At 59.9% G+C, this 27,275-nt stretch overlaps 1 protein-coding gene across 1 annotated transcript; it reads left to right on the top strand.

Annotated features, from left to right (window-relative positions):
* Positions 1–5,171: 5,171 nt before the first annotated feature.
* On the top strand, positions 5,172–26,868 carry LOC143686584 (cadherin-15-like). Its single transcript, XM_077163257.1, is given in 27 exon segments — positions 5,172–5,213; positions 11,080–11,226; positions 11,862–12,017; positions 12,919–13,063; positions 15,420–15,580; positions 16,488–16,616; positions 16,987–17,172; positions 17,859–17,996; positions 17,999–18,077; positions 18,080–18,113; positions 18,462–18,604; positions 18,655–18,766; positions 18,768–18,892; positions 18,974–19,045; positions 19,048–19,212; positions 19,267–19,403; positions 19,566–19,730; positions 21,999–22,097; positions 22,210–22,324; positions 22,918–22,990; positions 23,326–23,550; positions 23,771–23,894; positions 24,190–24,377; positions 25,333–25,579; positions 26,092–26,105; positions 26,203–26,276; positions 26,621–26,868. Coding segments are annotated over 27 exon segments (3,543 nt in total).
* The last annotated feature ends 407 nt before the right edge of the window (positions 26,869–27,275 follow it).

The following is a 27,275-nucleotide window of genomic DNA, read 5'->3' as shown; positions in this document are numbered from 1 at the left end:
CAGGATGGGAAATACAGCTTTCTAGGAGGGATCTGGGGAAAGTGCTCCTGTCTGATGACTTGGACCTACTTGAACTGCAGGAAAAGCCAACAAGAATTTTTACAGAATTTGTAAAATTGGAAACACTGCCAGACTGGACTGAAAGGGAGAGAGAAGGGACAAACTCAAGGAAGAATGATTTCATAGGCAGAATCATGGAAGCCTAGGACTTGACCAAAAAGATCTCCCCAGGCCAACTGAGCAGGCTCAACCCATGTGGGGAAATGGTGGGTCAGCCCCTGCACCTGGAGGGGACAGGTCATCTGCCCCAATTCTTGGAGGGAGGAGTCTCATGCCCCATTCTCAGAGCGCTGTCACCCCAAGACCCAGAGAGGGTATGGCCTGCACCTGAGCTTCTGGGAGAGAATGCCTCCTGCCCCGGAAGGGCACAGCTGCTCCATCAGGCCTGCAGTGCAAACCATTGACCCATAGATGACTTTCAGACCTAGGCCTTGACCACTCACAGTTTGCCCTGCTGAGGTCTGGTCTTGTTTGGGACCTGTGACTCCTGTTTTTCTGCTAGCTTCTCCCCTCTGGGGTTGGACTGTCCATCCCATGCCTGGGCCACCATTGCATGTTGTAAGCAGATCTTATTTTCTCAGTTCTGCAGGTCAGCCCCGGCAGAGCACAGCCATAACCAATGGTGATGAGACTGTGCACAGCATTGTTTCTGAAATGACCTAAGGGAAAGCATGTCCTTTTGGGTCCAGAGAGTGGAGTGATGTGGACATGATTTTAGTAAAATGAATTCAAACAATACTAAAATGTTCAAAGTTAAAACACAAAAAAGAAAATTCCCAGTCTTTCTGCCCTGCACAATCATAAGGAATAATTATATATATTCTCTCAAGACTTTTCCTATTTGTATAAGCATCTGCAAAACTTACTATATATAATTTATAGCAGCATTGAGATCATATAGTACCTACTATTCTATAAGCTATTTTGTTCCCTAATCATCAGCATTTTTCTGTGTCAATATATATTGACCTACCTTTCACTCCATTGTATGGATGTAACATAACTATATATGTATTTTGCTTTTCCATATTGTTAGACATATCAGTTATGACAAGTGTTTTACCAATGCAAACAATGCTCTAAATAGCACCTTTGTGTCTTTATTTTTGCCCATTATGACCATTTTTCTAAGATTTTTAGATGTGGAATTATTCTGTCAAAATATATCCAAGTTACTCATGCATTTTAATTCCTGTGTTTATATCATTTATACTTGATAAAATTAGTATTTAAGTCTGCCACTTTCTTCTTTGTTTTCTCTTTACCTGTTTTTTGTTTCTTTTCCCCTTTCCCTGTCCTCACGTGTTTCTTGAGTGTTTTTAGTATTGCACTTTGATTTATCTACAGTGTCTGTGTGTACAGTTTCATCTTCTTTCATAGCAGTTGCTCTAGGGATTAAAATATATATACAAGCTTATCACAGAACACTAATATTAGCATTTTACCACTTCAACTGTAATATAGATTCTTCACCATTTTTACAGGTCCTTTTGCATTCTCCCTTGGTGATAGAGTTGCTCAAACATTTTCTCTACAGACACTGAAAACTTCATCCTCATTTTTGCCTTTTAACCACTGCACCCAAGGTAACAATCTCCATCTGCAAAGATTGCTCTAACAGGCTTACACCAGTGCTCACTCTTTTTGATTCTTTCTTCATTCTCAGTGTTCCACATTTCTTTCTAATCTCATTTATTTTCTTTCTGGAAAATTTTCTTTAGCCATTCTTTGTGAGCAAGTCTTCTGGTGATAAATTCTCTTAGTTTTCTTAAGAGAATGCTTTTATTTTGCTGAAGGATTTTTCATTAGATATACAATTCTGGGCTTATAATTCTCTTCTTTCAGCACTTGAAAAATATTGTGCCACTTCCTTCTGGCTTCCATGGTTTCTGATGAGGAATATGCTGTCATTTGAATAGTTGTTCCTCTACTGCTAATTCATCTTTTCTCTGTGGCTGCTTTCAAACTTTTTTTCTTTGAATTGAGTTTGCAGAAGTTTGATTATGGTGTGTCTGGGTGTAGATGTCTTTGGGTTTATCCTTCCATGGTTTTCTGGGCATCTTGTGTCTGTCAGATTATGCTTTATGACAGACTTGGGACACTTCAGCCTATTCCTTCAAATATATCATCAGTCCTACATTATTTTTTCCTTTTTTCCTGGGACTCCAGTGTCTTGAATGTTTCACCTTTTTGTGCTACAGATCTCTGAGGCTCAGGTCAATTTTTCAATCTTTTATTTTTCTTTGTTGTTCATAATTTCTATTGACTCAACTTCATGTTCACTAATTTCTCTGCCATCTGCACTCTGCTATTGATCTCATCCAGTGAGTTTTGCTTTTTAGGTTAATTTTCAGTTTTTAAATTTCCATTTGTTTCTTCTTTATGTCTTCTATTTATTTTCTATGTTTGCATTTGTTCTAAGAGTGTTTATTATTGCTCATTAGAGCATTTCACGGCAGCTGCCTTAAAACTCTTGTCTAGTAATTCCAAACTTCCTGTCATCATAGTGTGTTCTGTTGTGGTCTTTTCTTATCAGAGTTGAAATTTCCCTGTTTGTTGGTATATAAGTAATTTTGGGCTGTATCCTAGATGTTCTTAGTCTTATGTTTTGAGATTCTGGTTTCTGAACACTTATCTTTTAGTAGGTAGTTAATCTGTTTGGGTCAAAATGCACATCCTGGCTCATTTTGGGGTTGTGGTTCAAATGTCAAGTTGCTGCTCCCCTTGTTAGTTACCCGGATGACAAGACTTGGTCTTCTCTGACACACCCTGGGAAGGGTATGAGTGCCCCATAGGCTCAGCAGGAAAGGGCACAGCTTGCCATGGCAGGAGGAGATGAAAGTCAGATTCCATCTGCGGGTCCTGAGGGGAGGGCACCACCTCATGAGTGCCATGGAGGTGGGAGAGGGGAGGTAAACTCGGGACTCCACCTCATCTATATGATTTTGGTAATTTGGGTATTTATTGAAATCAATGTCCACTTATTGTCCTTTTCCTGGTCTTTTGTAACTGACTCATGCTATTAGTTAAAAACTAATTGTTTATTTTATTTCACTAGAGCCATAGGAGAAAGAGAGTATAACTGTATGCAGTCATACGGTTACCTTGACCTGGAAGCCAAGGATAAGGAATGTTAATTAGAATTTGAACATGATTGCATTTGAAGTATTCTAGCGATGAATATTAATATTTCCAAAGGAGATATACCTCTTCATTAGATATCTAAATAATTATCCATTTGGTTGGCCTTTTAGCATTCTATACAATGTAATTCTAACACAGTACACTCAGTGAAAAAAATCCAAATTTGTATGATTTACATGTAGTAACCAAAAAATAGCAAATACAAAAATAATCCAATGTTTTCTGATTAGGACTTAAATAAATTGTACATATAGAATAATATTCAGTTTCCTTATAAACTTTAAGGAGGCAATCAATATCTTAACATAAAGGAAATGTGATGATCCCCAAGTAAATTGTTATAGTCAAACTATGTTTTAAAAATGTAATACTGGATATCCTTCTCTGCTATTTATTTCTGGTCATTTCTTCTGAAATTGGAGGATGGTTGGCTGGTCACCTTTACTTTTAACCCTATTTTGCCTCACATCAAAATTTAAAAATGACATAACCACTGAATATGGTAATGTAAGTTCAAGATTTTAAGTGTCTGTCAGAGAATCATATTTCCTCCTATCACTTCCATCTACACGGCAACAGTATGTTCTTCCTTGGAACTTGAGCTAAAATATCTTTCCCCAGTTAGAGGCTATGGCCTTAGAATACTGTGACCCTCAAGCTCCAAAGTCCTAATGTGCCAAGGTCCTAGAGTTCAGAGGTCCCAGAGCTCTGAGGTCTTAAAGTGCTGTGGTCCCATCCTGGGGTCCCAGAGCTCCAAAGCCCTAGAGCTCTGAGGTCCTAGTGTGCCAAGGTCCTAGAGCTCTGAGGTCTTAAAGTGCTGTGGTTCCATCCCAGGGCCACAGAGCTCTGTGGCCCTAGATCTCCGAGGTCCTAGAGGTCCAAGGTCCTAGAGGTCCTTGGCCCTAAAGCACTGTGGCCCTGGAGTTCCATGGTTCTAGAGTGCTGTGGCCTTAGAGTGCTATGACCCTAGAGCTCCATGGTCCTAGAACACCATAGCCCTAGAGCTTCAAGGCCCTAGAGCTCTATGTCCCTAGAACACTGTGGCCCTAGAGTGCTGTGGCCCTAGAGCTCTGTAGCCCTAGAGTTCCATGGCCCTAGTACACTTTGGCCCTATTAAAGTGTCTCACATGACCATGGGAACACAGAGTCCAAAATCCATAGGGCAGGCTGTGAAGCTGACAATTCCAATGAAGGGTCTGGATGAACTCCACAGGAGAGGCTCACCAGCCAAAGCAGGAAGACCTACTGGCTTCTCTGAATCCTCCTTAAAAGGCTTCCGGTGATTAGATTAAGCATCACTCATTGCAGAAGACCCTCCCCTTAGCTGATTCAGCTGACATGATCATGATTTAATTCTATGCAATTCCCTCATCGCAACAGACAGGCCAACACTTGCCCAACCAGACAAACCAGTACCACCACCTGGCCAAGTTGACACATGAGTTGAACCCCTGCCCTTGGGACTTCCACCCCAAAGGAGACACAAGGGAAATGGCAGATGTGATCCTTGCTGGCAAGGGCAGGCCCTGGCTTTCAGTAAGGTGAGGAGGTGTGTTTCTCCCCAAACCCGAACCCAGGGGCCCAGGGAGCCAGTCCCCAGCAGAGCGAGGGGCACGCATTCCAGGCAAGGAGCCCTGCCAAGCCCCCCACGGCCAAGGGCCCACAACCCAAGAGTAAGTGAGTGAGTGAGTCCAATCGGTCCCTAACCCACCCCCCACCCCACTTTTTGGGCAGTCTTTGCACCCTGCCTTAGCCTCTGCCCACCATCTGACTCTGGAAGCCCTGCACGCTGTGCTGTCACTCAGCCTCTGCCCCGCCCACCCGCCCACGCACTGCCTCCCGGCCCCGCCCACCCACACACGTGCTGCCTCCCAGTCCCGCCCCCGCCACAGTTGCGCTGTCTATCAGGCCGCCTTTTGGGTCCCAACCAGGAGGCGCCCCTGCCCGCTGAGCCCGGACACTTGCCCATGGACGCCACGCTCCTCCTCATTCTCGGGCTGCTGGCCCAGGTAAGGCCTTGCATCCCTTGGAGAGAGCCTGCTCCCCGAGCTCTAACGTGGGGAGCCCTAGGATTCGCCCGCTGCCTTTCGGGGGTCCTGCGAGCTGAGGGACCCTGGGTGGGCTGCTGGGCTGCTGGAGTGGGGGCGGTACTCCCCCAGGAGGCTGCTCCATGCCCAGGTGAGTCCCAGGTGTGGGAAGGAGAGAGATGGAGGGACTTTGATGGGATCACCCAGAACGGAGGGCCCAGCTGGAGCCCACCAGACTCCCACTTTAGCAGGGGCGCAGCAGCGTGTCCCTCAGCAGGGCCAGGCCTGGGAGTGTCCGAACCCTCCACCCCATCACCCCCATGCTGGGACAGCAGGGGTTCCCCTGAACATCCAGGCCTGCCCACACCCCCCACCCTGCGTGCCCCCACATCATCTCCAGCCAGGACAGCCCGCCGTGCCTTTGTGTCCACCTGGAGCTCAGCAACAGCTGCAGGGGACAGGGTGGGGCCTGGGCCCCACAAATCTCCGCCCTCGACCCCTGGTACTCAGCTCTCTCTGGGGTGAGGGCAGGCCTTTGGAGCCCCCAGTCCATACTGTGGGTGGGTCTTAGGGACCCACTGCCTTCAGGGGGCCGAGGCCGACCGTGGTTGGAGCATATGTGGGTTCAGAGCTGCCAATCAGACGCCTCCTCCCTGGCCGCGCATGGGCGCAGAGGGCGGGCAGGTGCCTGGGAGGCTGAGCTGGTGCGGATCAGGCAGCACCCCCAGGGCTTCCCAAGGAGCCAGGTAGGCAGGCTTGGGTCTCATCCTCCGGCCACCGTCCAAGTGCCTGGCCAGCCGGCCCTGCAGAGACAGCCGCCTGCCCCTGACTGCCCACGGCTGCCACTGCTCCCGCCCTCTACCTGGGGGCCTGCCCATCGGCAGGGCCTGGACACCCCACCCGCCGCCCACACACACTGGGATCCCCTTCGGAAGGTTCTGAGCCCCCAGTGCTGCCCCCCTGACTTGTTCTTAGCACAGCGCTTCCCCATCAACTGCACCGCGTGCAATGTGGGGGCTGCACACTAGTGAAAGCCTCCGTCTTTTGGGGTTCAGCACTGCCTTTCCATGGGACCCCAAGTGGACTTTTCTGGGGGAAGGGTAGTTAGATGCCTCTGAAATTTTCCTTCCTTCTGCCTCTCCCAGGGCTATTGCAGAATGCGCCTCTTCCCCAGATAGCTGGAGGTAGGCCCTCAGGAGTGGGGGGAGCACATGGGGCTCTGATTAGCTCCACTGGGAGGGGGTCTCCTGGGCCCACCAAGTGTGTGTGGCAGGAACCGGCCCCTCCCCCACCCACTCAGCTTTCAGGCTGGTGGGCCCGGGATGGCCTGGATATGGGGCCCCCACCCTAGCTTGGGCACCTGGGCCCTGGATCCACCTCCCCTGGCCTGTCTGACCCTCAGGGGGCTCCCAGCGGGTGAGCTCACCACCCCATGCCCCCGGTAGGTTGGCCCACACCTGGGACCCACAAGAAGGCGTGGGGGTAGTGGCCCCATGCTTTGTGTGGCAGTGGCGGCATGTCCACAGGGGGGGAGGGGAAAGCAAACCATGTCCAGTCCTGGGCCCCCAGGACACAGCACGCTCCCCAGCGCCAGCAGGAGGGACTGCCTGCCAGTTGGAGGGTCACTCAGGCAGCAGAGCGGAGCGGCCCTTGGGCCTGTGCTCTGTCTAGTGTAGATTGGAGCCCTGGGAGGGGCTGGGGGCACACAGAGCTCGCCCCCACCCGTGGGAAGACATGTGTCTCCCAGCAAGGACGAGGGAATTGCTGCACCCCCACCTCTCCCCACCCCTGGCCTGCTTGGCCTCTGCCCTCTTGGCAGCCCCGAAGCCTGTGGCAGCGGGACAGGGCGGCCCCTGGTACGAGGCCAACAGCTGGGCCCATTCCTGGCACTCCCGCCACCTGCCGGGCTATCCAGGAATCTGGGGGCTGGATTCCAGTCCGGGGGAGGGGCTCCATCCCAGAAGCTAGAGGAGCCCAGTTTGGGCATCTCCTGCCCCTGCCCGGCTCAGTCTCAGCCCCACGGGGTAGCACTTCCACCCAGGGCTTCTCAGTTGGGACCATCCATGAGATTCCTTGAGCTGAACACAGGTCCCCAGGACCTCCTGAGAGCTGGCAGCAGGGTGAGGCGGAGAAGCGGGGTTTCCCTAGGGCCAGTGGGTTTGGAGACCCCTGCCTGCTGCAGCATGGTCCAGAGGGCACCCAGGGCGACCCTGAGCATGGACGCAATGGTGCCAGGGGCCGGGAAAGTACCGAAAGGAAGCATGGCCACAGGCTTGTGGCTTGAGGGTCCATGGCCCCTGCTAGCAGTCATCCTAGCCTCGGCCTCCTTTTCTGGGAATCGGGGTGCTTATGAGGCACCCCTCAAGCCTGGCAGGTAGGAAGCCCTGAGGGAGGTGGGCTCAGCAGCCCCTGGGGTGCTGGGCGCAGGGCTTGGGGCTTTGCGGCCCAGGACCCTCCTAGGGCTTTAAGACCATTCCTTCAGGGTCCTTGGTAGGGGCGGGGCCACAGCACGGGCTCGAGGGCAGTGGGTCTGCTGTCCGTTCTGTCCAGGGAGCCGAAGGCCCATGGATGTGGTTTTGTCATGGGGGGGTGTCCCTGCCCCCTGAGGTGGCTGTGGGCCGGCCTTCCACCCACTGTGGGGTAGAGAAGCTGCTGAAGCCAAAAGCCACAAGCCTGGGGGGCCTGCTGGGTGCCAGGGAGACGGCCAGCGGCTCTGCTTGGGGTGGAGGGGCCAGGCTTGGCAACACCTGGACGGGGACAGGGGCTTGACCACGTGGGCTCTGCAGAGCCAGGGTCCACTCCGCTGAGCATGGGGTCTGGAGGGTCCTCAGTCCCCTCAGGGCTCTGGATGACCTCTTTCCGGATGTGTGGCCTTTCGCCAGCAGCCCGGCCTCTCTCAACCTTGCTGGGGAGCGGGGAAGTGGGGGATGTGAGAGGTGGGGAGCAGGGATAGGGAGCTGGGGAGTGGGGCAGGCGGGTGGGGAGGGGAGAGAGGAGGGAGCAGGGGGAAGGGGGTAGCATGGGAAATGTGGGATGGGGAGGGTGGAGGGTGGGGAAGGGGCGGGAGGGGGAGTGAGGCCTGAGCAGGAAGGCGTCCTCCTGCCACCCCAGCACTGCCGCTTGGCTCCTGCCCAGGCTGGTGAGTCCCGCTTGGCAGCAGGGCCGTCCCTGGCCTGGAGGCAGCTGGTGCCTTGGCAAGGAGCCCCTGCCCTGCCTGAGGTGGGCCCAGAAGCTGCACAGCCATCTGTCACCAGGCAGGGGGCTTCCTGTGGGAGTGTGGGCCTGGGGAGCTCAGGGCCATCACCTGCCCGGTGCCTGGGGTCCTGCCAGCCAAGCGAGCACATCAGCGGCCACAGAGGCGGTGGCTGCCACCGTCCCCCCATCGGCAGATGCACGAGGCCCTGCAAAGGGCTGGCCTGGGGGCGCAGCAGAGGACAAGACGAATCCCTTCCCCAGGGCCTGGGCCCTGTTCCGGGACCAGGCAGTGGGGAGACGAGGGTCGCAGGTGAGGCAGAGACACGTGAGGCCGCCTCTCGACTCCTAGCCCCAGGCTACCCACCCCCCCCAGCCCTCCAGCCCTGCCCCTCCTGGGGCGCTCCTGGCTGAGAGTAAGGGGCCTGGAAGGGTGCCCCTGGATGTGGCCCCACAGGTCCGGCTCTGCCTCCTCCGGGCGCCCCCTGCACTCTGCTCCCCGGGGTCCATCTTTCCAAGGGGGAGCCCAAGGCTCAGAGGGGTACGCTTGTCTGAGCCCAGCCTGAGCAGGGCCAGCGGGCCCCCAGCTCCCACCTGCCACCCAGGACCCCAGCCGTGCTCTGCCTGCTCGCCGCTGGGAAGAAGGGCGTCTGATTCCTGACTGGGTGGACACAGCTGGGCAGAAAGGCCGACAGGGTTGGAGTTCAAGGTCAGGGCCGTCACCCCCTCCCCAGATTGGAGCCCCCCCACCCTCGGGAACATCAGCAGAGGGAGGGGCCTGGGGCTGCCCTGTGCTCCCCACTCCCCTGCAGGGGAGGTGCCAAGGCTTGGAATGGGCCGTCCTCTCTGTGGACCCCAACCCTCCTGACTCAGGCTTGGGGTGTGGGGCAGGGAGGTGGGCAAGCCTGGGGGTCCCACAGGGAGCCAGGCCCCTAGCCCCATCTCTCGTCCCCAGCCCACCCGGCCCCAGCCCTGACACCCCCCCCCCCCCAACTGAATGGGTGGTTCTGCACAGGGTCCCAGCCTGGGCAGCCTCACCTGCATGGGAGGCCCTGGGAAGACCCCACATCTCTGCACCTCCTGAGGGCAGAGGCTGAGCGGCTGCGTGGACCGTGCAGTGCCCAGGGCATGGGGGCTCACGGGGCAGAACCAAGAAGCCGAGCAGGTGGCCTTGCACCACACCCACGCGGGAACCTGACCACCCCCCCCGCCGTGATCGTGCCTTTCACGACCCCGGAGCTGCTGCGGGTGCTGGGCGGTGGGCAGTCCTGGAGCCTGGGGCAGTGCTGGCTGGTGGGCAGCGTGTCCTCGGGCAGCTCAAGCCGCCACGCAGGCCACCAACCCGCCCGCCAGGCTGGTGGCGGCCTGTCCCAGGGGCCCGCGGACGCCTGCCTCATACTTCCCCAGGGGCGCGCGTCTGGGGTTCCTGCAACTTCGTAGACCGTGCGCCTTGGACGGAGGGGAGCTCAGGATGGTCCCAGGAAAGCAGGGTGTTTCGCGGGGCCAGTGCCCGTGCCGCCACTGCCTTGCCCGGCGGTCCCTGGGGGTCTCCGTCTCCCCACGGGAGGGGGGCGTTCTGGGTCCCAGCAGAGAGCTGTGCGCAGTTGGGGAGCAGTTGGGTGGAGTGCCTTGAAGCAGCTGCAGGGGCTGCCCCCCTCCCACCCCACTCCCAGGCCCGGGCTGCCCTCCCCCCTCCGCCCCGGGCGTCTCTCCGCCTGCCCACTGTGCTCTGGGTCCCAGGTCTCCCCGGCTCTGGAACAGAACGGGGCGCAGCAACCCCATCTCGGCCGTCCTCCCTCCGTCCCTCTGCACTGCCAGCCGGCTGGGGCAGCAGGGCCCCTGGTCCAGAGAGGGAGGGAGTGCGCCCCAAGGGGCCCCATTTCCTGGAATTGAAGTGTTGGGGTGAGAATCCCACAGCCATCCACAGCTTGAGGAAAATGGCACAGGTGGGAGGGGCCCCGTGGGGAGGGGTCACAGGGAGAGGGCCATGGGAGGGGGACATGGGGAAGGGTCCATGGGGAGGGGTGCCCACAGCGGGGACCCGGGCCTGTACATGCCCAGTGAAGGCCTGGGTGCTGACGGCCTCCCCCAGGTCCAGGCTCCTGCTTGCAGGACTCTTGCCACTCCCACCCCACAGACAGCACCAGGGAAGCTTCTGGGTCCACCCCACAGGCCCCAGGTATGCACAGCCCCTGCTGCTGCCCCATCCCTCTGAAGGGCCCATGGACCCACCCCACCACCCTGCCATGTGGGGTCCCGGGTGGGCCGGCGTGCTGGGAGCTGGCAAGGGAATGTTGGGGACCTGGCCTATTCACCACCGTGGGCCCACCTTGGCAGGGTGCAACAGTGGCGTCCACTCATCAGTGACCCCCAGCCTGGCTCAGTCGCCTCTGTGCTGCACAGCCCCCTAAGACTCCCCAGTTCCCCTCCCGACTGAGCCCCGCGCCCCTAGACACAGAGCTGGGCTCAGGCGCCAAGGGCTCAGAACCCCAACCCTGAGTCCTGGAAAGCACAGTCAGCACCTGGGGCAGCCCCGGACTGGGGTCCCTGGGAGGGGTGGCCAGAGGGTCTTCCGGGGCTATGGCAGAGGCGAGAGGAACTGGTGCCCCCGCCCAGCGCCAGCCAGGTGCGACTGTGCCCTGGTTTCTCATTGCAGGGCCTGGGCCTGTCTTGGGGAGTCCCTGAGGGTCCCAGCACCCTGTACCCCTGGCACCGGGTGCCCCGGCGTGTGTGGAGAGCCTGGGTCATCCTCTCCATCAGCGTGTCTGAAAACTACAAGCGCATCCCTTACACCCTGGTGCAGGTGAGGGGCAGGGGGCACAGGGCGGGACGTGCAGGGCAGGAGCTGAGGTGTCCTCTTCGTCCCTCACAGGTCTGCATGGAGGCTCTGTCCACCCCCCCCCCCACTCCTGTTCCCAAATGTCTTCTGGGACCCCTGGGCCCAGCTCCCCCCACCTCCCCCAGGGCTTTCTTGTTCTGGGCTGAAAGCAGGGCTCAGACCTCCCCACAACCAGGGCCATGCGCCCCTGCAATCCCTCTGCCCCAAGGGTGTTTCCCCGTGGGCACGCTCCTGTGACACACTCCCCCTCCGTACATGCTCCCCATTCCCTGTGCACATGCTCCCCCTGCATACACCCCCCTCTGCACACACTCCCCTTTGCACACACTCCCCCTCCCCGTGCACACGCTCCCCATGCACACTGTCCCCACCCCCACACACGCTCCCCCATGGACCCACATATTCGGGTGAGGCCCTAGAGACCAGGGCCCACGTCCGCCCAGGCTGTGTCTTGGGGGAGGCTTCAGGACCCCCCTGTGCCAGCACCACTCTGGATTGGGGTTGAGGCACCCCCACCTCTAGGCCTGGGGTGCCTGCATCTCCCCTGCCCTCAGCACGGAGGGGCCCCCAACCCTCCCCTTGCCCATCTCCCCGCGCAGATCAAGTCCAACAAGCAGCAGCTCGACAGTGTCATCTACAGCATCCAGGGCCCCGGCATGGACGAGGAGCCCTGGGGTGCCTTCTCCATCGACAAGTTCTCTGGGAAGTTCTTCCTCAATGCCATGCTGGACTGCGAGAAGACCAACTGCTTCAAGGTGGGCCACACGGGGAGCCCGGGTCCCATCCCAGGTCCTGCCTTATCCTGAAGGGGCCGAGACCTGGGACCCGCCAAGCCCATGGCTTTCAGGACTGCTGCTCCTGTGGCATGGCCCCTGGCAGGGACCAGCTCAGGCCCCAGGAAACGGCGCCCCAGGGATACCTGGGAGTTGGGTAGAGCCACAAGCAACTGCCCTTTGATTCTCAGGGGTGGGACTGGCCCCAGGGAGGTGCTCACAAGATCTGCCCCTGGGGGCTCGGGATTCTGGGGACCAAGGTGAGCTCCAGAGGGTGGAGGCCAGGAGGGGTGCCTGCTGGGGGGCAGAACCACCACACCGTCCTGCAGACAGTGGCCTGCCCCGGGCTGGGGAGAGGGGACTGCCCCCTGCGCTTCTCTGGGAGGCATAAGACCCTTTTATGTGCCCTCAATCTTCCTTCAGGCTTTGAGAGAGCTCCTGATATTACACAGAGAACATGGGAGTGTTTTCTTTTTCCTGGATATTCTCTCATGCCCATTCTCCAAAAGAATAGAAAGCAGTTTAATTTAAATGTTCACGTATGCAGGGGAATTTAAAATAAACTTCAAGTGGAACCAAAACCATGTAGAGAAAGGGAGAGAGGCAGGACATGAGTGAATCACTTCAGTCCAGCACTGAGTGAGCTTCCTGGTGGCCAAGGCAAGCAGGGAAGCAGACAGTTTCCTTGCTAAGAGAAAGCAGGCTCTTCTTCAGAGGAAGTGGCCACGTGCTGGGACACAGGCCCCCATGCAATGCTGTTTCACACCTAAGCTGGCAGTGCCCCACTGGAGGCAAAGCTTGCCCTTGCTGCCCTTTTGCATGATCCTGATGGGGCCACCCAAACTTGGGACCCCATGCCAGCCCTTGCTTCCTGCCTGACCAGCTAAGGGCCTTTGCCCTGGACCTGGGAGGATCCACTCTGGAGGATCCCACGGACCCGGAGATTGTCATTGTGGATCAGAACAACAACTGGCCCGTCTTCCAGGAAGAGGTGTTCACTGGCCACATGCTAGAGGGTGCGGGCCCAGGTGAGAAGGGGGAGGTGCCCAGGTGAGAAGGGGGAGGTGCCCAGGTGTGAAGGGGGAAGCACCCCGGGTGAGAAGGGAGAGGTGCCACCCCAGGTGAGAAGGGAGAGGTGCCCAGGTGAGACGGGGGGAGGTGCCCAGGGTAGGGGGGAGGTGCCCAGGTGAGAAGGGAAAGGCCCTGCCCCAGGTGAGAAGTGGGAGGCATCCAAGTGAGAAGGGGGGAATGCTGTCCCAGGTGAGACTGGAGCCTTGAGACCCCCCACCAGGGAGAGGGTGCCCTCTGCTAAGGGGCTCTGGGTGGGTCAGAGGTTCAGGATCTCCCTTGGGTGGGAATTTCAGAGGTTCTTCAAAGACTCTAACCCTAAGTAGGGTCATCAGGACCAAGAGAACTTCCACAAGTCAGGCCACTTTCCAGGTCGACATACATTTCAAACCTGAAATACAAGGAGAGGGTTGGTGGACACAGCACTCGGGTTGCTTTGTAACAGGGCATCTGGACTGCAGACAGGTCACAGCCCCCCTGGCAGAGAGCCCCGAGTCCGCCCAGGGCTGCTCCTTCCCGCCTCCCGGTCCAGGCAGGGCCGCTCCCGACATGCTCCGGGCAGTGGAAGGCTGGAAACCCCCTTTGCTATTTGTGCTTATGCCATCTCATCTTTTCTTCTGTTTGTTGTTTCCAGACAAAATGGCAGTTCTTTATCTTTTTGTTTAACTTTTTAAAAGAAAACAGTTATTTATTTAGACATAATTTCAGAGTTACAAAATATTACAGAGAATTCCTATGTGCACTTCACAGGCATTTCCTTAACGTTCCTCACGTTTGCTTTAACCATTTTTCTTGTTTCCTACCCCCACCCTTTCCTTCCCTCCATCCCCATCTCTCTTTTCCCCTGAACTCCCGGTGATGCTGTGAGCTGCCTTTCTATTTCCTACTATCCCAGCCACGCAGGATGGTGAAAGTCAGGGGTTTACCGTCAGCACATGCGCCTAACCCTAACCCTAACCGGAACCCTAACCCTAGCCCAACCCCAACCCTAACCCTAATCCAACCCCCACCCTAAACCCTAACCCTAACCCTAACCCCAACCCTAACCCCAACCCCAACCCCACCCCAACCCCAACCCTAACCCTAATCCAACCCCCACCCTAAACCCTAACCCTAACCCTAACCCCAACCCTAACCCCAACCCCAACCCCAACCCCACCCCAACCCCAACCCCAACCCTAACCCTAACCCTAACCCCAACCCTAACCCTAACCCTCCATCTGCCGCCCTCTGCAGAACGCCCGGCGGCCCCACGCACCTATTGTTAGCAAAAGCGGTTCCGCCTCCTGCACTGCCTGCAGCGTGCGGCCTCTTCTGTTTCCTTTAATCTGGTCTGTTTCCCGGCCCCGGCCCCCAATCCCTGGCCCCCTGCCCCGTCTCCTGGCCCCGTCCCCTGGCCCCGTCCCCCTGGCCCTGGCCCTGCCCCCGTCCCCCTGGCCCTGCCCCCGTCCCCGCCCCCCAGCGCGGGCTCTGTTGACTGACGGGCCTCGAGCTGTTGCGATTCGTCTCCGTGTCCCTCTGTCCCCGGCTCGCTTCTCTTCTCCCGCCGCCAAGCAGCGGCACGGCCACGGGGAACCGTGTCTGCCCGACCGGCGCGGGCCGCCAGCCCAGGTGGGAGCGCCTGGCCCAGGGCCCCCGGCTGGGGTCTGCGCGGCTCGGGGGTCCCCACCCCATGCTCCGGCTCCCCCACCCCCGCGGCCCCTACCCCTGGACCCCTGGACCCTGCCGGCAGCACCCGTGTGCACCGGGTCCGACCGGCTGGCGCTGGCGGGGCTGCTCCTCTCGCGCGTGCTTGGGGCCGCCCCCCACCCCTGTGCCCCCAGCACCCCCACCCCCGCATCCCGGGCAAGGAGGCCGCTGCACCGGGAGGAGCACCCTACGCCCCCAGCTGCGGCGTGCTTCCTGCCCCCCTGCTGGTTTAGTGTCTCACACCTCAGGTGGGTGGGCAGGGTGTGGTGGCGGCCCTGCGCCTCTCCTGCGAGCTGGCCCGGAGCTGCCCGGGTCTTGGGCGGCACATGCCATGCAGCTGGTGTGGGAGCTGGGGGCCTGGGGGCCTGTTCTCAGCCCCTCAGCCATCTCCCAGGGGACCCCTTTGTGAAGGGCTTGGGGCCACGCAGGTGGAAGGAGACACCAGCCTCACCCACGTGTCCCGAGCCAGGCCAAGGCCGGTGCAGATTGGGGAAAAGTGCCCGGAGGCCAGGGGTGCACCTGACACCCAGCGCCGGCCGCTGCCAGCAGTACAGGCCCCCGAGCCCCATGACCCCCTGAGCCTGGCCCCAGCGCCTCCTGCCCCCACGCACCCCCTGCTCTTCTCAGGCACCTTCGTGACCCGGGTGGAGGCAATGGACACCGACAACCCCAAAACGGACAACGCGGCGCTGCGGTACTCCATCATGTCGCAGGGGGGCCCCGAGCTCTACAGCATCAACGAGCTCACAGGCGAGATCCGCACCGTGCAAGTGGGGCTGGACCGCGAGGTGAGCCCCCCATGACCGGCCACGCAGTCTGCCCGCCTGTGGACGCGGCCCTCCAGGCATCTCTCCCGTGTGTCCCTCTGTCCAGATTCCCCCCCCAGGGCCCCCAGTCCCAGTTCAGTCTCGTCTTAACTGGATGACATCTGCAAAGACCCTCTTTCCAAACAAGGCCACCCCCACGGCACCTGGGGTGAGGACGTGGACCTGTCTTTTTGGGGGGACACTGTCCACCCCCCCCAAAAATGCTGCGAATGCCCGGCCACTGGCTGTGGACTGATGCCCAGCCCAGTCAGAGTCTGGTCCGGCCATGTGCTGCCCTCAGTGGGGACAGTGATCAGGGGAAGAGCCCAAGGCCTAGGGGAGTGTGTCTTCCCATCCGCCTGCTGAGCACATGACAGGGCCCCTCCCTCCCTGCGTGGCACACTCTGGAGTGACTAATTTCTGTCTGCCCGTCCGTTTGTCTATCCTTTCTGCATCTCCACCTCCTATTGGGACGCCTACTGCCCCTGCTGCCTGAAGATTCCTCTTGGGAAACCCTCCTGAGACCTGCCCAGCCTCAGTTTACCCACAGCTGCCTGGCATGGAGCTCTGTCTGGTCACTTGCTGTCTGTGTGGGCCTTGTCCATTTCTTTTGGCCTCTGCCACAAAATCATGGTCCCCAGGGGCAGGGACCAGTGTGCCAGTGCTGGCCTGGCCCGGCCCACGGCCCATGTTCACGATTCTACCCAGCCCGGCCCCTGGGCTCCCAGTCGGCAGCTGACAGCGTGTCATTGTCTGGCCCCTGCCTGGACACAGGGCGGGATGATTCGACTTGGGGGCCTCAAGATGCTTGCAGGGCTGCCCTGGAGGGACTGACCCCCCCGTCCTGAAGGGCCCCCAGCACCGTCTCATGCCACCGCCCATCCCCCAGGTGGTCGCTGTGTACAACCTGACCCTGCAGGTGGCTGACATGTCTGGGGATGGCCTCACTGCCACGACCTCTGCCCTCATCACCCTCGAAGACATCAATGACCGTGTTCCTGAGTTCACCAGGGATGAGGCGACCCCCAGGGCTGCCCCGCGGGAGGTGCAGAGTCCCAGTGTGGGGCCAAAGTCAAGAGACTGGAGGGGTACCTGAGAGCCTGGGGGCCGGGAGCAGGGGCTGGTCTTCCGCAGGCCCCTGCTGTGGGGTTGGGTACACTGATCCCCAGGAGCCGGGGGCTCCCCAGCATCTGCGAACACAGGGGCTCATGGGGCTGCCCGGGGGCATGGAGAAGGTGAGGAAGCAGTTAGGGCATCTTCCCCACAGTGTGGGGGTGCAGAGGGGAGCTGGGAGAAGGGGGTCCGGACCGAGGTGAGTGACCCCTGGCACCAGGCTGTAGGAGGACCCCACTCTGTAATCCTGCAGGTAACCGGGGTGCCTTCCTCAGTTTTTCTTGGAGGCAGTAGAGGCTGTGAGTGGCGTGGACGTGGGCCAGCTCGATGTGCAGGATGCGGACCTGCCAGGCTCCCCCAACTGGGTGGCCAGCTTCTCCATCCTGGAGGGTGAGCTCAATGGCCACTTCACCATCCGCACAGACCCCGGGACCAATGCAGGCATCCTGTCTGTGGCAAAGGTGGGGGGCACCCCATCGTGTGTGGTGTGGAGGGCAGGGGGCGGCAGGGACCCCCATTTCTGAGTTGCCAGCAATGACCCGAGGAAAGGACTCAGGGGTGCAGATTCTGGGCGTGACCTCAGGAGGGGGGAGAAGGTGCAGCCCCAGGACCTGCTCCTCCCACCGTTCTGCGTGTGTTGCCAGGTGGAATCGACATGGGTAGGCCATGCGGCACACCTCTGCAAGCAGGGCTCGGCCCGAGGTACAGCTAGGGATGGCTGTGTGTGCGTGTGTACACACACATGCACAGACACACATGGACACATAAGTACACACACATAAAGGGACATGCTGTGGGGAATGGGCCTGGCGATGGCGGGGGCCAGGCGCGGCTGGGGCACGGGCTGGGCTCTCCCTGCGAGCTGATGACTGCTCAGAGCCGCAGGGCACCTGTGCAGCCGCCTGCCCACGGAGCTGACCTTGTGACACCCAGCAGACTTGGTTGGGGCGGTGACTACCTGTTCTATTATTTTTACCTTTGTGCACACTTTTTATTTTTCAAGCTTAGAAGGGGAAGGAGAGAGTTCAGGGCTCTCAGCACAAGTCCGGGAGCTGTCACCCTGGGCCTTGGCCACCTTGGGCCTGCCCCGGGGTGGGGTGGGTGCCCGTGTGCCAGGCAGACGCCATCAGCTCTGCTCCTCCCACAGCCCCTGGACCGTGAGAGCTGCGCGCTCCACCAGCTCCACGTGGCAGTGCAGAACGAGGCCCCACTGCGTGTGGCCGCCCCGAAAGCCAGGTGGGGCCAGGCTGTGGTCAGCGTGCAGGTGCAGGGCGCCAATGAGGCCCCCCCCAGTTCCTGGAGAACCCACTTCAGACCAGCCTGGCTGAGGGGGCGGCCCTGGGGACCCACGTGGCCATCTTCTCTGCCCAGACCCTGACACCCAACACCTGCAGAGGCTCAGGTGGGGGCACCTGCGTTTGTTGGGGCGAGCCCGTGGGGGTCGCAGACGGCCTCACCCCTCCTTCCTGGCCAGGCCCGAGACCCAGGTGCCTGGGCGGTGGGGGGCATGTGGAGTGCCGTGGAACCCCGGAGCAGGATGGGCTCCGTCCACAGGGGCCGCCTTCGCCAGTCAGTTCCCATCAGCCAGACTACCTGAGCTGCGTGGGCACCCACATGGGGGTCCTGGCCGCCCCCCACCCCACCTCCCCAGGGGTACCAGCGCCAGCTGAGGGCCGAAGGGGGCCAGCCTGGGGGGTTGCAGAGGACCCCGGGGTGGGGGGAGACTCAGGGCCGCCCCACCCGCCCCCAGCTACTCCAAGGACTACAACCCCGAGGACTGGCTGCAGGTGGCCCGAGACAAGGGCCGGATCCAGACGCGGCGCGTGCTCAGCCCTGCCTCGTCCTTCCTCAAGAGCGGCTGGTACCAGGCCATCATCCTGGCCAGCGATGACGGTGAGTGGCCGCCCGGGCACCCCCTCAGGGTGGGGACATGCCGAGCCCAGCCTGTGCCCCCGCCGCGCAGGCCACCGGCACCCTGTCCATCGACATCCTGGAGGTGAACGACCACGCGCCCATGCTGAGCCCGCCGGCCGGCAGCCTGTACAGCGACCCCAGCCGGTCCCGGCCTCCTGCTCGGGGCCACGGACGAGGACCTGCCCCCGCACGCGGCCCCCTTCCACTTCCAGCTGAGCCCCGGGGTCCCCGAGCTCGCCCGCAACTGGAGCGTCACTCAGGTTAACGGTGAGGCCCGGGATCCGGGGGCCCGTCCGAGGGGGCAGCGTGGGGCGCACGGTCCGCTGACGGCGCCCCCCGCCCCCGCAGTGAGCCACGCGCGGCTGCGGCCGCGGCTCCGGGTCGCCGAAGGGCTGCCCCGCCTCAGCCTGCTGCTCCGGGACTCGGACAGCCGCCCCTGCAGCACAAGCAGCCCCTGAACGTGACCGTGTGCCGCTGCGCCCAGGACGGCGCCGGCCTGCCCGCCAACACCGCGCGCTGGGCCGCGGGCGCCGGCCTCAGCCTCGGGGCCCTGCTCCTCGCGGGGGCCAGCGCCGCCCTGCTGCTGCGTGACCCCCGACCCCCTTCCACCAGCCCCAGCCTCCCGCCTCCTCCCCGCCCAGTGCTCCTTCTCCAGGCTGCCCTCCTTGGGAGGTTCCGCCGGCAGCCTCTGAAGAAGACCCTTCTGAACGGGCCATGGGATGACCCACGGGACAATGTCCTGGACTACCATGAGCAGGGAGGCAGGGAGGAAGACCAGGTGAGGGGCAGGGTGGCGTGGGTGCTGAGTCTGAAGAAGGGCTGCCTCGAGCTGGCCAGGAGCTCCGGGCCAGTCCTTTCCTGGAGCCCATTCGGGCTGCCCAGAGACTCAGCATGGGGCCCCGGCCTGTGGTCCAGGGTTTGCTCCACTCGCTCCATGCAGGACGCCTATGACATAAACCAGCTGCGCCAGCCGACAGGGATGAGGGCCCCAGGTGTCCCTCTGGGGCTGCCGCTCCTGCTCTGTGACGCCCCGTTCAGCCACAGCCCCCCCCCCCCCCCACAGCCACCCGGCAGCCCCGCCAATATCGCTGACTTCATCTGTGAGGTAGGTGCTCCTGGGAGCCCGCCACCCCAGACCCCCAGCTGACAGCTACTGAGCACCCAGCCAGGGCTCTGGTGGACACAGGCAGCTGAGGGTGCATGTTTGGGGCACCGGCGCAGCCTGGGGGGCCACCTCTGTCTCTGGGGCCTCTGCAGAGTGGTTCTGGCATCTTCTGCACTGCCCTAGGCAGCTGGAAGACTTAGGGTTCTACACCAGCCTTTGTTGAGGATCCCGTTTCTTTCACCAGCTTTACTGAAGAATAACTTCTGGAGAGAGAGAGGGGCGCAAAAGCCTGGTTCAGAGCCTATGGTGACATGCCCTGTGCTCAGGCACCTGCTTCTGGAGATGGCCAGAGGCACGGGGTCTCAACACTCACCCACCAGGGGCAGCGTCACGGCTGGACGCTGGGCTGTGGTGAAGACAGCGCTACTGGGGCTGCCCTTCCCCCTCCCTCAGCAGGCTGCCCCCAAGTCCTACTCAACCCCCTGGCCTGTCCCCTCAGTCCTCCTCCTCCCAAGGAGTGTACACTCACACCCGGGGTCCTCTGAGTAGATTCTCAGTCAGAAAAGCAAACAAGAAAGGGAAGGACATGGAGGAGAAAGGACAGATGCTTCCTCAGGCATGGGCCTGGGGGTCCCCAGAGGCCCCTGGTCCAGGGCTGATAGGAGAGGGGCCGTAGGATGCAGGCAGCCCTCGGGGTGCACACCCTGCTTCAGGGGCAGTGTCTGTGGTCACAGCCCCAAGGGATGCAGCATCCTGACTGACCAAACAAGTGAGCCCCACTGCCCTCGGCCTCTCATGCCAGGCTCTGCCCTGGGTCCTTGTGCCTCCTCGAGGAAGCAGGACACCAAGCAAGGGCCACATGCTGGGACGTGGGTCATTAGACTTAGCAGGGGGCAGACAAGAGGACAGGAGGACAGAGGGCCATGATGTGCCAGGTCACAACCACTTGGGGTGCAGACTGCCCAGGGCTGTCCTGACCCTGTGGGTGGCTAGACGAGCACGCCCTTGCAGGCCTCGGTGTTTTCTCTGCCCAGCTGTGCCTGGCACGACTTGGCACCAAGGGCTGTGAGGTGGGCCAGGAGATGGGCCCAGCATTTTTTCCAAGCCCTCGTGGGCCCTTCCATGCTGGAAGGATGGGCTGGGAGATGGGTCTTCGGTAGCCTTGATGTGGCTGCTGACCTGACCAGGCATCACGCTGCCTCTGGGCACAGCCATGCCCTGCTGGGGAGCCTGGCTTGATATGACCACTTGGGGCTCCTCCAGTGAGCTCACAGAGACACAGGCACTGCACAGGAGGGCCGCAGAGGGGCACATTGTATCGAATGGCTGGTGCGCGTGTCCACTCTGCTCCCCATGGGAGCCCTCAGGGGCTGGGGCGGCTCCTTCTGACCCCCAGGAAGGAGAGGCTGGGAGGACAGCCAGTTGAGCAGAAAGGGGTCTCCACCTGGCCTCACCCCTCAGTGTTGGCTGCCACAGGGAGCCACCCAGAGTTCCTACCAGGAGTTAAGGGACACTGAGCATTAGGGGTCTGGCCTCGCAGGAGGGGGTGGCTGTCCCTGACCCCTTGAAACTGTCTCTGGGAGCTGTCGTGCTGGGCTGCAGACAGAGCCAAGTCAGCACGCACTCCACTCGCGCTGGCTCTAAGAATGGCCGCACTGTGCTGCTCCCTGCTTTGTTCTAATGCCTCCACGATTCAGAAAGCTTCGCATCTTATGGCGATTAGACACTAACCTGCAGTCTAGCTTTTGGTGGGGGTGCCTGGGGCCCCGGTTTCCACGCAGTAGGACCAGCCCCGTGATACCCGAGGAGGCATGCACAGGGACTTCGAGTCATGAACCCAGCTGCCAGTGCACAGGCGGGCACTGCCACCACTGCTTCTTCCCCAGGGCAGCTGCACCCACCCAGACCACAGCAGGGGCAGACCCCCAGCTCAGAGGGACCAGGTTTGAACTTGACCCACGGGCTGAGCCTGTGGCCTGTTCCTTCTTACATTCGTGTGTTCATTCATCAGACTATTGGGCCACGAGTGCCAAGCGAGATAGGGCTCAGATGGGCAGAATCTGCTGCTTAGGGGGAGGTGGGTGCTGTGAGCGTGGGAGCCAGGCAGGGCAGGACAGTGCAAGGGCGGCAGTGCAGACGGCCAGGATGGGCCCTGGCAGGCTCCCGCAGCCCTCCTTCCTCTCCTTTCCCTTTTGGCTCCTGTGGAGACCCCTACCTCTGCACACACAGCACTTCCACTTCCCCCTGAGCCGGTCCCTGCCTCTACAGGGCACCTTCCTGTCCCTGGGCCAGGCTGCCCCAGCCTGGCTGCTGCCTGTTCAGCCCTCTGGAGACCCTTCCACAATACCCCTCCCGTCACACATCCATGTCAGGCCTCAGCCCCGCCTCCCGGCCACGGCAGCCACCTTGCCCTTTGTCCGGTCTTTCATCAGACTGCTTGCTGTGCCCCCTCCCTCCTCTGGGGCCCTGTGGCCCTAAGGCCAGGGTTCCTGGCATGCTGAGCAATACCCCAAGCCTACCTCCACGACCAGCCTTGAGTAGCACCGGTGGCACATCCCATGAGCTGCCTGGACACTGCCTGAGCCACCCTGGGGGTGAGTGTGCCTCTGCCTCGCTTGCAGAGGAGACCCCTCACCCGCCCGACCTGCCCAGCACGGCCCCTGCCTCTTGGCCTTCCCCTCCCCAGCCCTCAGCATACGCCACTCACCGAGAAACACGGATAGACCAGGGGAAAATCTCCAGGCTCACTTCCTGATGTTGGAGGTGCTACCACTACACCTTTCCTTTTTCAACAAGGGACTTCAGTGGAGGGGCGGGTGGCTCTGGGGAGTGTGGGCGCGGGTAGGGGTGTAACTTGCAGCAGAGACTCTGGAAGTGTGGGTGAGTGGGGACTGCGAAGCAGCAGAGACCAGCCCCAAGTGCAGGCGGGGCCCCCAGACCACCCCCAGCCACGCACCCATTCACAGCAGGCAGCCCAGACCCACCGAATGGTCCCTGCCCCGGCACGAGCACACTTCAGGGAGTCCTAGGAGCCTCTGAGCCTGCCAGCTCAGCCTTGCTGTGCAAGCTTAGGTAAATGTGGCTTTTGCCTGAAGAACAGAATTCCTTATGCTGGTTTCTAGGAAAATCTGAAAATAGCCTAGGAACCTTGATTTGAGGAATTTCCCACCCCCTGCCGATGTGCCAGGATTCTCAGGGTGCTTTGGGGGCGGATTTCAGGGCAGCCCAGACGGGCCCTGGGGCCGCACAGAGGTGCACCCGTGAGCACAGTGTGCAGCCTCCCGGGGCCTCTGAGTTTCCGGGCCCAGCCGGAAGGCGGAAGGAAAGCGGCAATTCGACATCACGCCTTCTGTGGGACAGGGACGGTTGATGCGCTAAAGGCTGGGACTGTTCCTTAATGTTTATTAAAGCTGTCGTTACAGCAACCCTGTGGCACACGTTGTCCAACCCTTTCAGGGGGCTGTTTTCTCCTGGCTGTGCCAGTCCTGGGAGGGCACCGCCCTGACCGTCACCCTCCCTTGCATGCATCAGCGGCTGGGAGGCCAACCTGGGGGAGCTGTTGGCCATGCACTCGGAGGCCCACGCGCTGCTCTAGGGCCACCAACCCCCTCAACCGGCAGAAACTGGACAGTGAGAAACTTCCAGGTATCTCACGACCTCCCCCCCACGCGGTACAGGTCCACTCGCCCCACACAGTGGGTCCAGCGAGGCCTCTCGGCACCTCAGGAGAAGACTGGACCCAGCTCCTGCCGGTGACACCCTCGGCCACGGCTACTGTGGGTGCTGACCTGCACGGGCTGGCGGGCAGGACAGCTGTGTCGTGAGGTCTAGCACTGGGAGGGCGAGGCTCAACCTGAGAGGTCTCGCAAGCCCTGGGTTCTGATCAGTGGCCTCTGGGCAGGCGAAGACGCGAGTGCCACACTTCAGGGGTGCCTTGGGCAGCAGCTCAGGTCCAGGAGGCTGAGCAGATGACTCAGACCCCAAAGCCCTGCCCAGCCACATTTCCCCATGCAGGGGCTCCCCACTATACCGGCTCTAAGGCCCGCAGGCAATGCCGAGGGGGCCCACGAGGGTCCCTGCATGGCCAGGCACATGGTGCTCTCCCTGAGGTGCACCTCAGCTCCAGGAGCAGAAAACTGGTGTTTCCAGCAGGCGGCCCCTCAGGTGGGGGAGCGGGGAGAGAGCTCTGACAGAGGATGGTGATCACTGGAGGGCAGGGCCTGCTCGCCCCAGGCACAGGCTCCAGGCACCAGCAGCTGGCTGCCCCCTCTCTCCTGGGATGGACCCAGAACAGCCGTCCATGATGGGCCTCCTTCCCTGGCTCCCTGCCTCCGCCTGTGCTGACCCTCCCTGCGCACTTGCCAGCAGGAGCAGAGAAGGGGGTGCAGGACCACAGCAGCTGTGCTCCCAGGGCTGTGGAGGGCAGCCATCTCTCATTGGCACCCGCCTCACTGGGTAGGCATTGCCGCAGGTCTGCGTGGGCCACGGCACCACCCCATGGCACAGCCCACATGCACTCACGCCTCTGCTGCCGGGGACCCCTGCCTCGGAGCACAGCGGGCTGGTGTGGGGCCTCGAGCAAGCCCTGTGGGGCCAGGCTGCCATCAGCTGCTTTTGGAGCCCCTCTACTCCTGCTGACATGGCTCTGTAAAGGGACATAAACCTGCATGCTGGAGGAAAAGAGACAGGAGAGCAGGAACAGGCTTGTGAAAAACGAAGTTGGAAAGTGCATGGACAGGCGGTACTGACTCCAGAGCCAATGCCAGGAATGCCAACCCCCCCCCCACACCCCACTCACAGATGGGCAGAGCCCCAAGGCCTGGGCTGAGGGGCAGGAGAGGCCTAGGCAGGCTATTGAGAAACTTTTAGTTCCTGTGTCCACCCTGTGGCCCCGTGGTCCTAGACCACTGCTTCCCTGTTTCTTCTCCAGAAAGGACAAGTCAGAGGTGCCTGGATGTGTCCGGAGAGATCATGGGCACCAGGCCCACCTCTCTACCCCCTCCCCTTTGGCTCCAGCCCACTGACCTCTGCCCTCCAGGCTGAAGACTGTGACCTCTCCAGGGGCTTAGCCTCCCACAGGAAGCTGACCTGGGATGTCCCCAGTGGTCTAAATTGATCCCCCATGTTGACACTCTTGGGGTCACCAGAACTGGAAAAACACTCCCAACAGGAAGTGGAGATGAGGACAAGGCAGAGCAGGGCACGGGCCAGCAGGACACGGTGGTCACAGCACCACTGCTCATGTCCTCAAGGACGGGAGATCCACAGCCTCTGAGCACGATCGGTGCAGTGAAAAAGGAAAAGGTGCAGGACGCTCAGAGAAGATTATAAGTTCAAACTCAGGAGCAGAGAGGGTGGAAGATGCATGCAGGGGCTCTCCAGGGCTTTCAGACCCACCCCACTCGACAGGGACGCTACCTCCCTGCCATCTCACCACTTCTGGCCCAGCTTTAACCTCTCATATCCTGATGACCACCCTGATCAGAGACACTATTACCAGTTTACCTACCAGAGTAACCACTGCTGACCTCACACTTGGTTAGCAAAGGGCCTTCAGGTGACACCGCTCTCACCGCACACTGCACATCACTGTCCCCCGAAGAACAGCTGAGGGCTCCACGAGAAACCTGCCTCCCTGGCACGTGTCGGTCAGCCCACTGCCCCCATTCCCAGGCCTGGTGCCTCTGCAGCCTGGTCCTGGTGACTGTGTCCAGCCACAGGAGGCCCCTGCTGTGGCACTCGGGTTAGGCAGGCTGCTCTCTGCACCCACCATCTTCACAGGGGTTCAGCTGCCAGAGCGGCCTCCCTGTTTGGACTCCCACAGCCCACTGTCCAGCCAGCATGTGAAGGTGTGTGTTTGAATATTTGAAACCCTCCCTTTTCATAATTTTGGTCATTGCTTATCACAAAACAACAAAATGAAAATAGGTGATTGGTGTTTCAACAGCAGCATTATCAGCTCTAAGGTCGGGGAGTGAGCCCCAGCCTTCCCTGGGTGGACCCTCCTGCACTTGGGGTTCCCCACACCACGCCGGTGAGTCTTGTACACACTGCTCGGGTGGGTAGAAAGAAATGGGGTCCCTATTCACATGCTGGGTCCCCCTGCAGGCATGAAGAGCTGCTGCTGGGAGAACTGGTCGTGACCCCCTTGGGCCCCAGCTGGCTGCCTGGGGTCTGGCCACTGTCTGAAGGCAGAGTCCCATCTGAAAGCAGTGGGAGCTGGGATGTTCCTTAATAAAGCAAACCATGTGTGGAATCTGTCACAGGTGGTGTGTGGGCAAAGTAGGGAGCAGCTGTGTGGGGAGACCCACCCTTCCTGTCCCAGCCCTGCTCCCCCAACTGCCCCCTCTCTGTCCCCCAGGAACCTCCAAAAGGGTGTGAAGGGAGGCAGAGCCAGCCCCATTATAAACCACCCTCCCTTGGCAGCTGCATCTGCAGACCCATGTGACCTGCCTGCTCATTCCCTCAGCAGATCTGCTCCTCGTCGCTGCTTGGGCAAGGAATTGGGGTACAAGGAGGGCACGGAGAATGGGCACTGGCCTTGCAGTAAGGTCAGGCTGGAACCTGTGCCTCTGTTGGGAAGCAGCTGACTGACAGCCGTGCACACTGCAGAGGCAGCAGGGGTGGGGGGAGGCCATGGTGGGGACGAAGGCTAACCTGCCAACTGCAGCAGGAGGGCCCCCGGGTGGTCCCTGAGCTGACCTGTTGTTTGGCCCTTCCATGATCCAGGCTGAGAGGTGGCCTGAGTCAGGCCCGGGGCCTCTGGGGTGTCTGGCCAGCATGGAGAGACAGCACAGGCCATTGAAGACCCCAGGACACCTGCTCCCTCAGCAGCACACCAGCATCTTCTTAAGGGCGTCCTGTTTTTAAGTGGAGCCTTGCACCCGCAGCCTCGCTTCGGAGCAGGCATGATGTGCCCCCAGGCTGCAGGTTTCTCCCATTAGGCAGGAACCCTTTTATCTTCTCCTGGAGGCTCCTGGGGCCTCTGAGCCCATCCTGTCCCCCTGCCCTGGAGCGTGGCCTGGAGGGCCAGCCCAAGCCTCTGACCCCACAGCCGCCTCAGGTGCAGAAGTGGACCTGGGCTCTGGCCAGGGACGTTGCAGGGAGCACAGGACGCATATGTGGTTTGAGAGAGTGATGCCTGCACTCCTGGGCTGGCTCCTCTGCGGCTCTGACATCACAGCTGCTCATCCACAAACCCTGGGATATGGAAGTGTCCTTCAGAGAAGATGCGGCCTTCCTCACTGTTCTAGTTTGCTAGATGCCGGAATGCAACACACCAGAAATGGAATGGCTTTTTAAAGGGGGAATTTAATAAGTTGCTAGTTTACAATTCTAAGGTCAAGAAAATGTCCCAGTTAAAACAAATCTATAGAAATGTTTTTTCATCTCTTGTACTGTATCTTTCATTCCCATAAGTTCTGTGATTTGTTTTTTCAGACTTTCCATTTCTTCTTTTTGTTCATCCCTTGCCTTCTTCATGTCCTCCCTCAATTTATTGATTTGGTTTTTGAAGACGTTTTCCATTTCTGTTCATATATTCAG

This window comes from Tamandua tetradactyla, chromosome 6, assembly GCF_023851605.1.
Source record: "Tamandua tetradactyla isolate mTamTet1 chromosome 6, mTamTet1.pri, whole genome shotgun sequence".
Lineage (NCBI taxonomy): Eukaryota > Metazoa > Chordata > Mammalia > Pilosa > Myrmecophagidae > Tamandua > Tamandua tetradactyla.
This window is presented reverse-complemented; position numbering and strand designations above follow the sequence as displayed.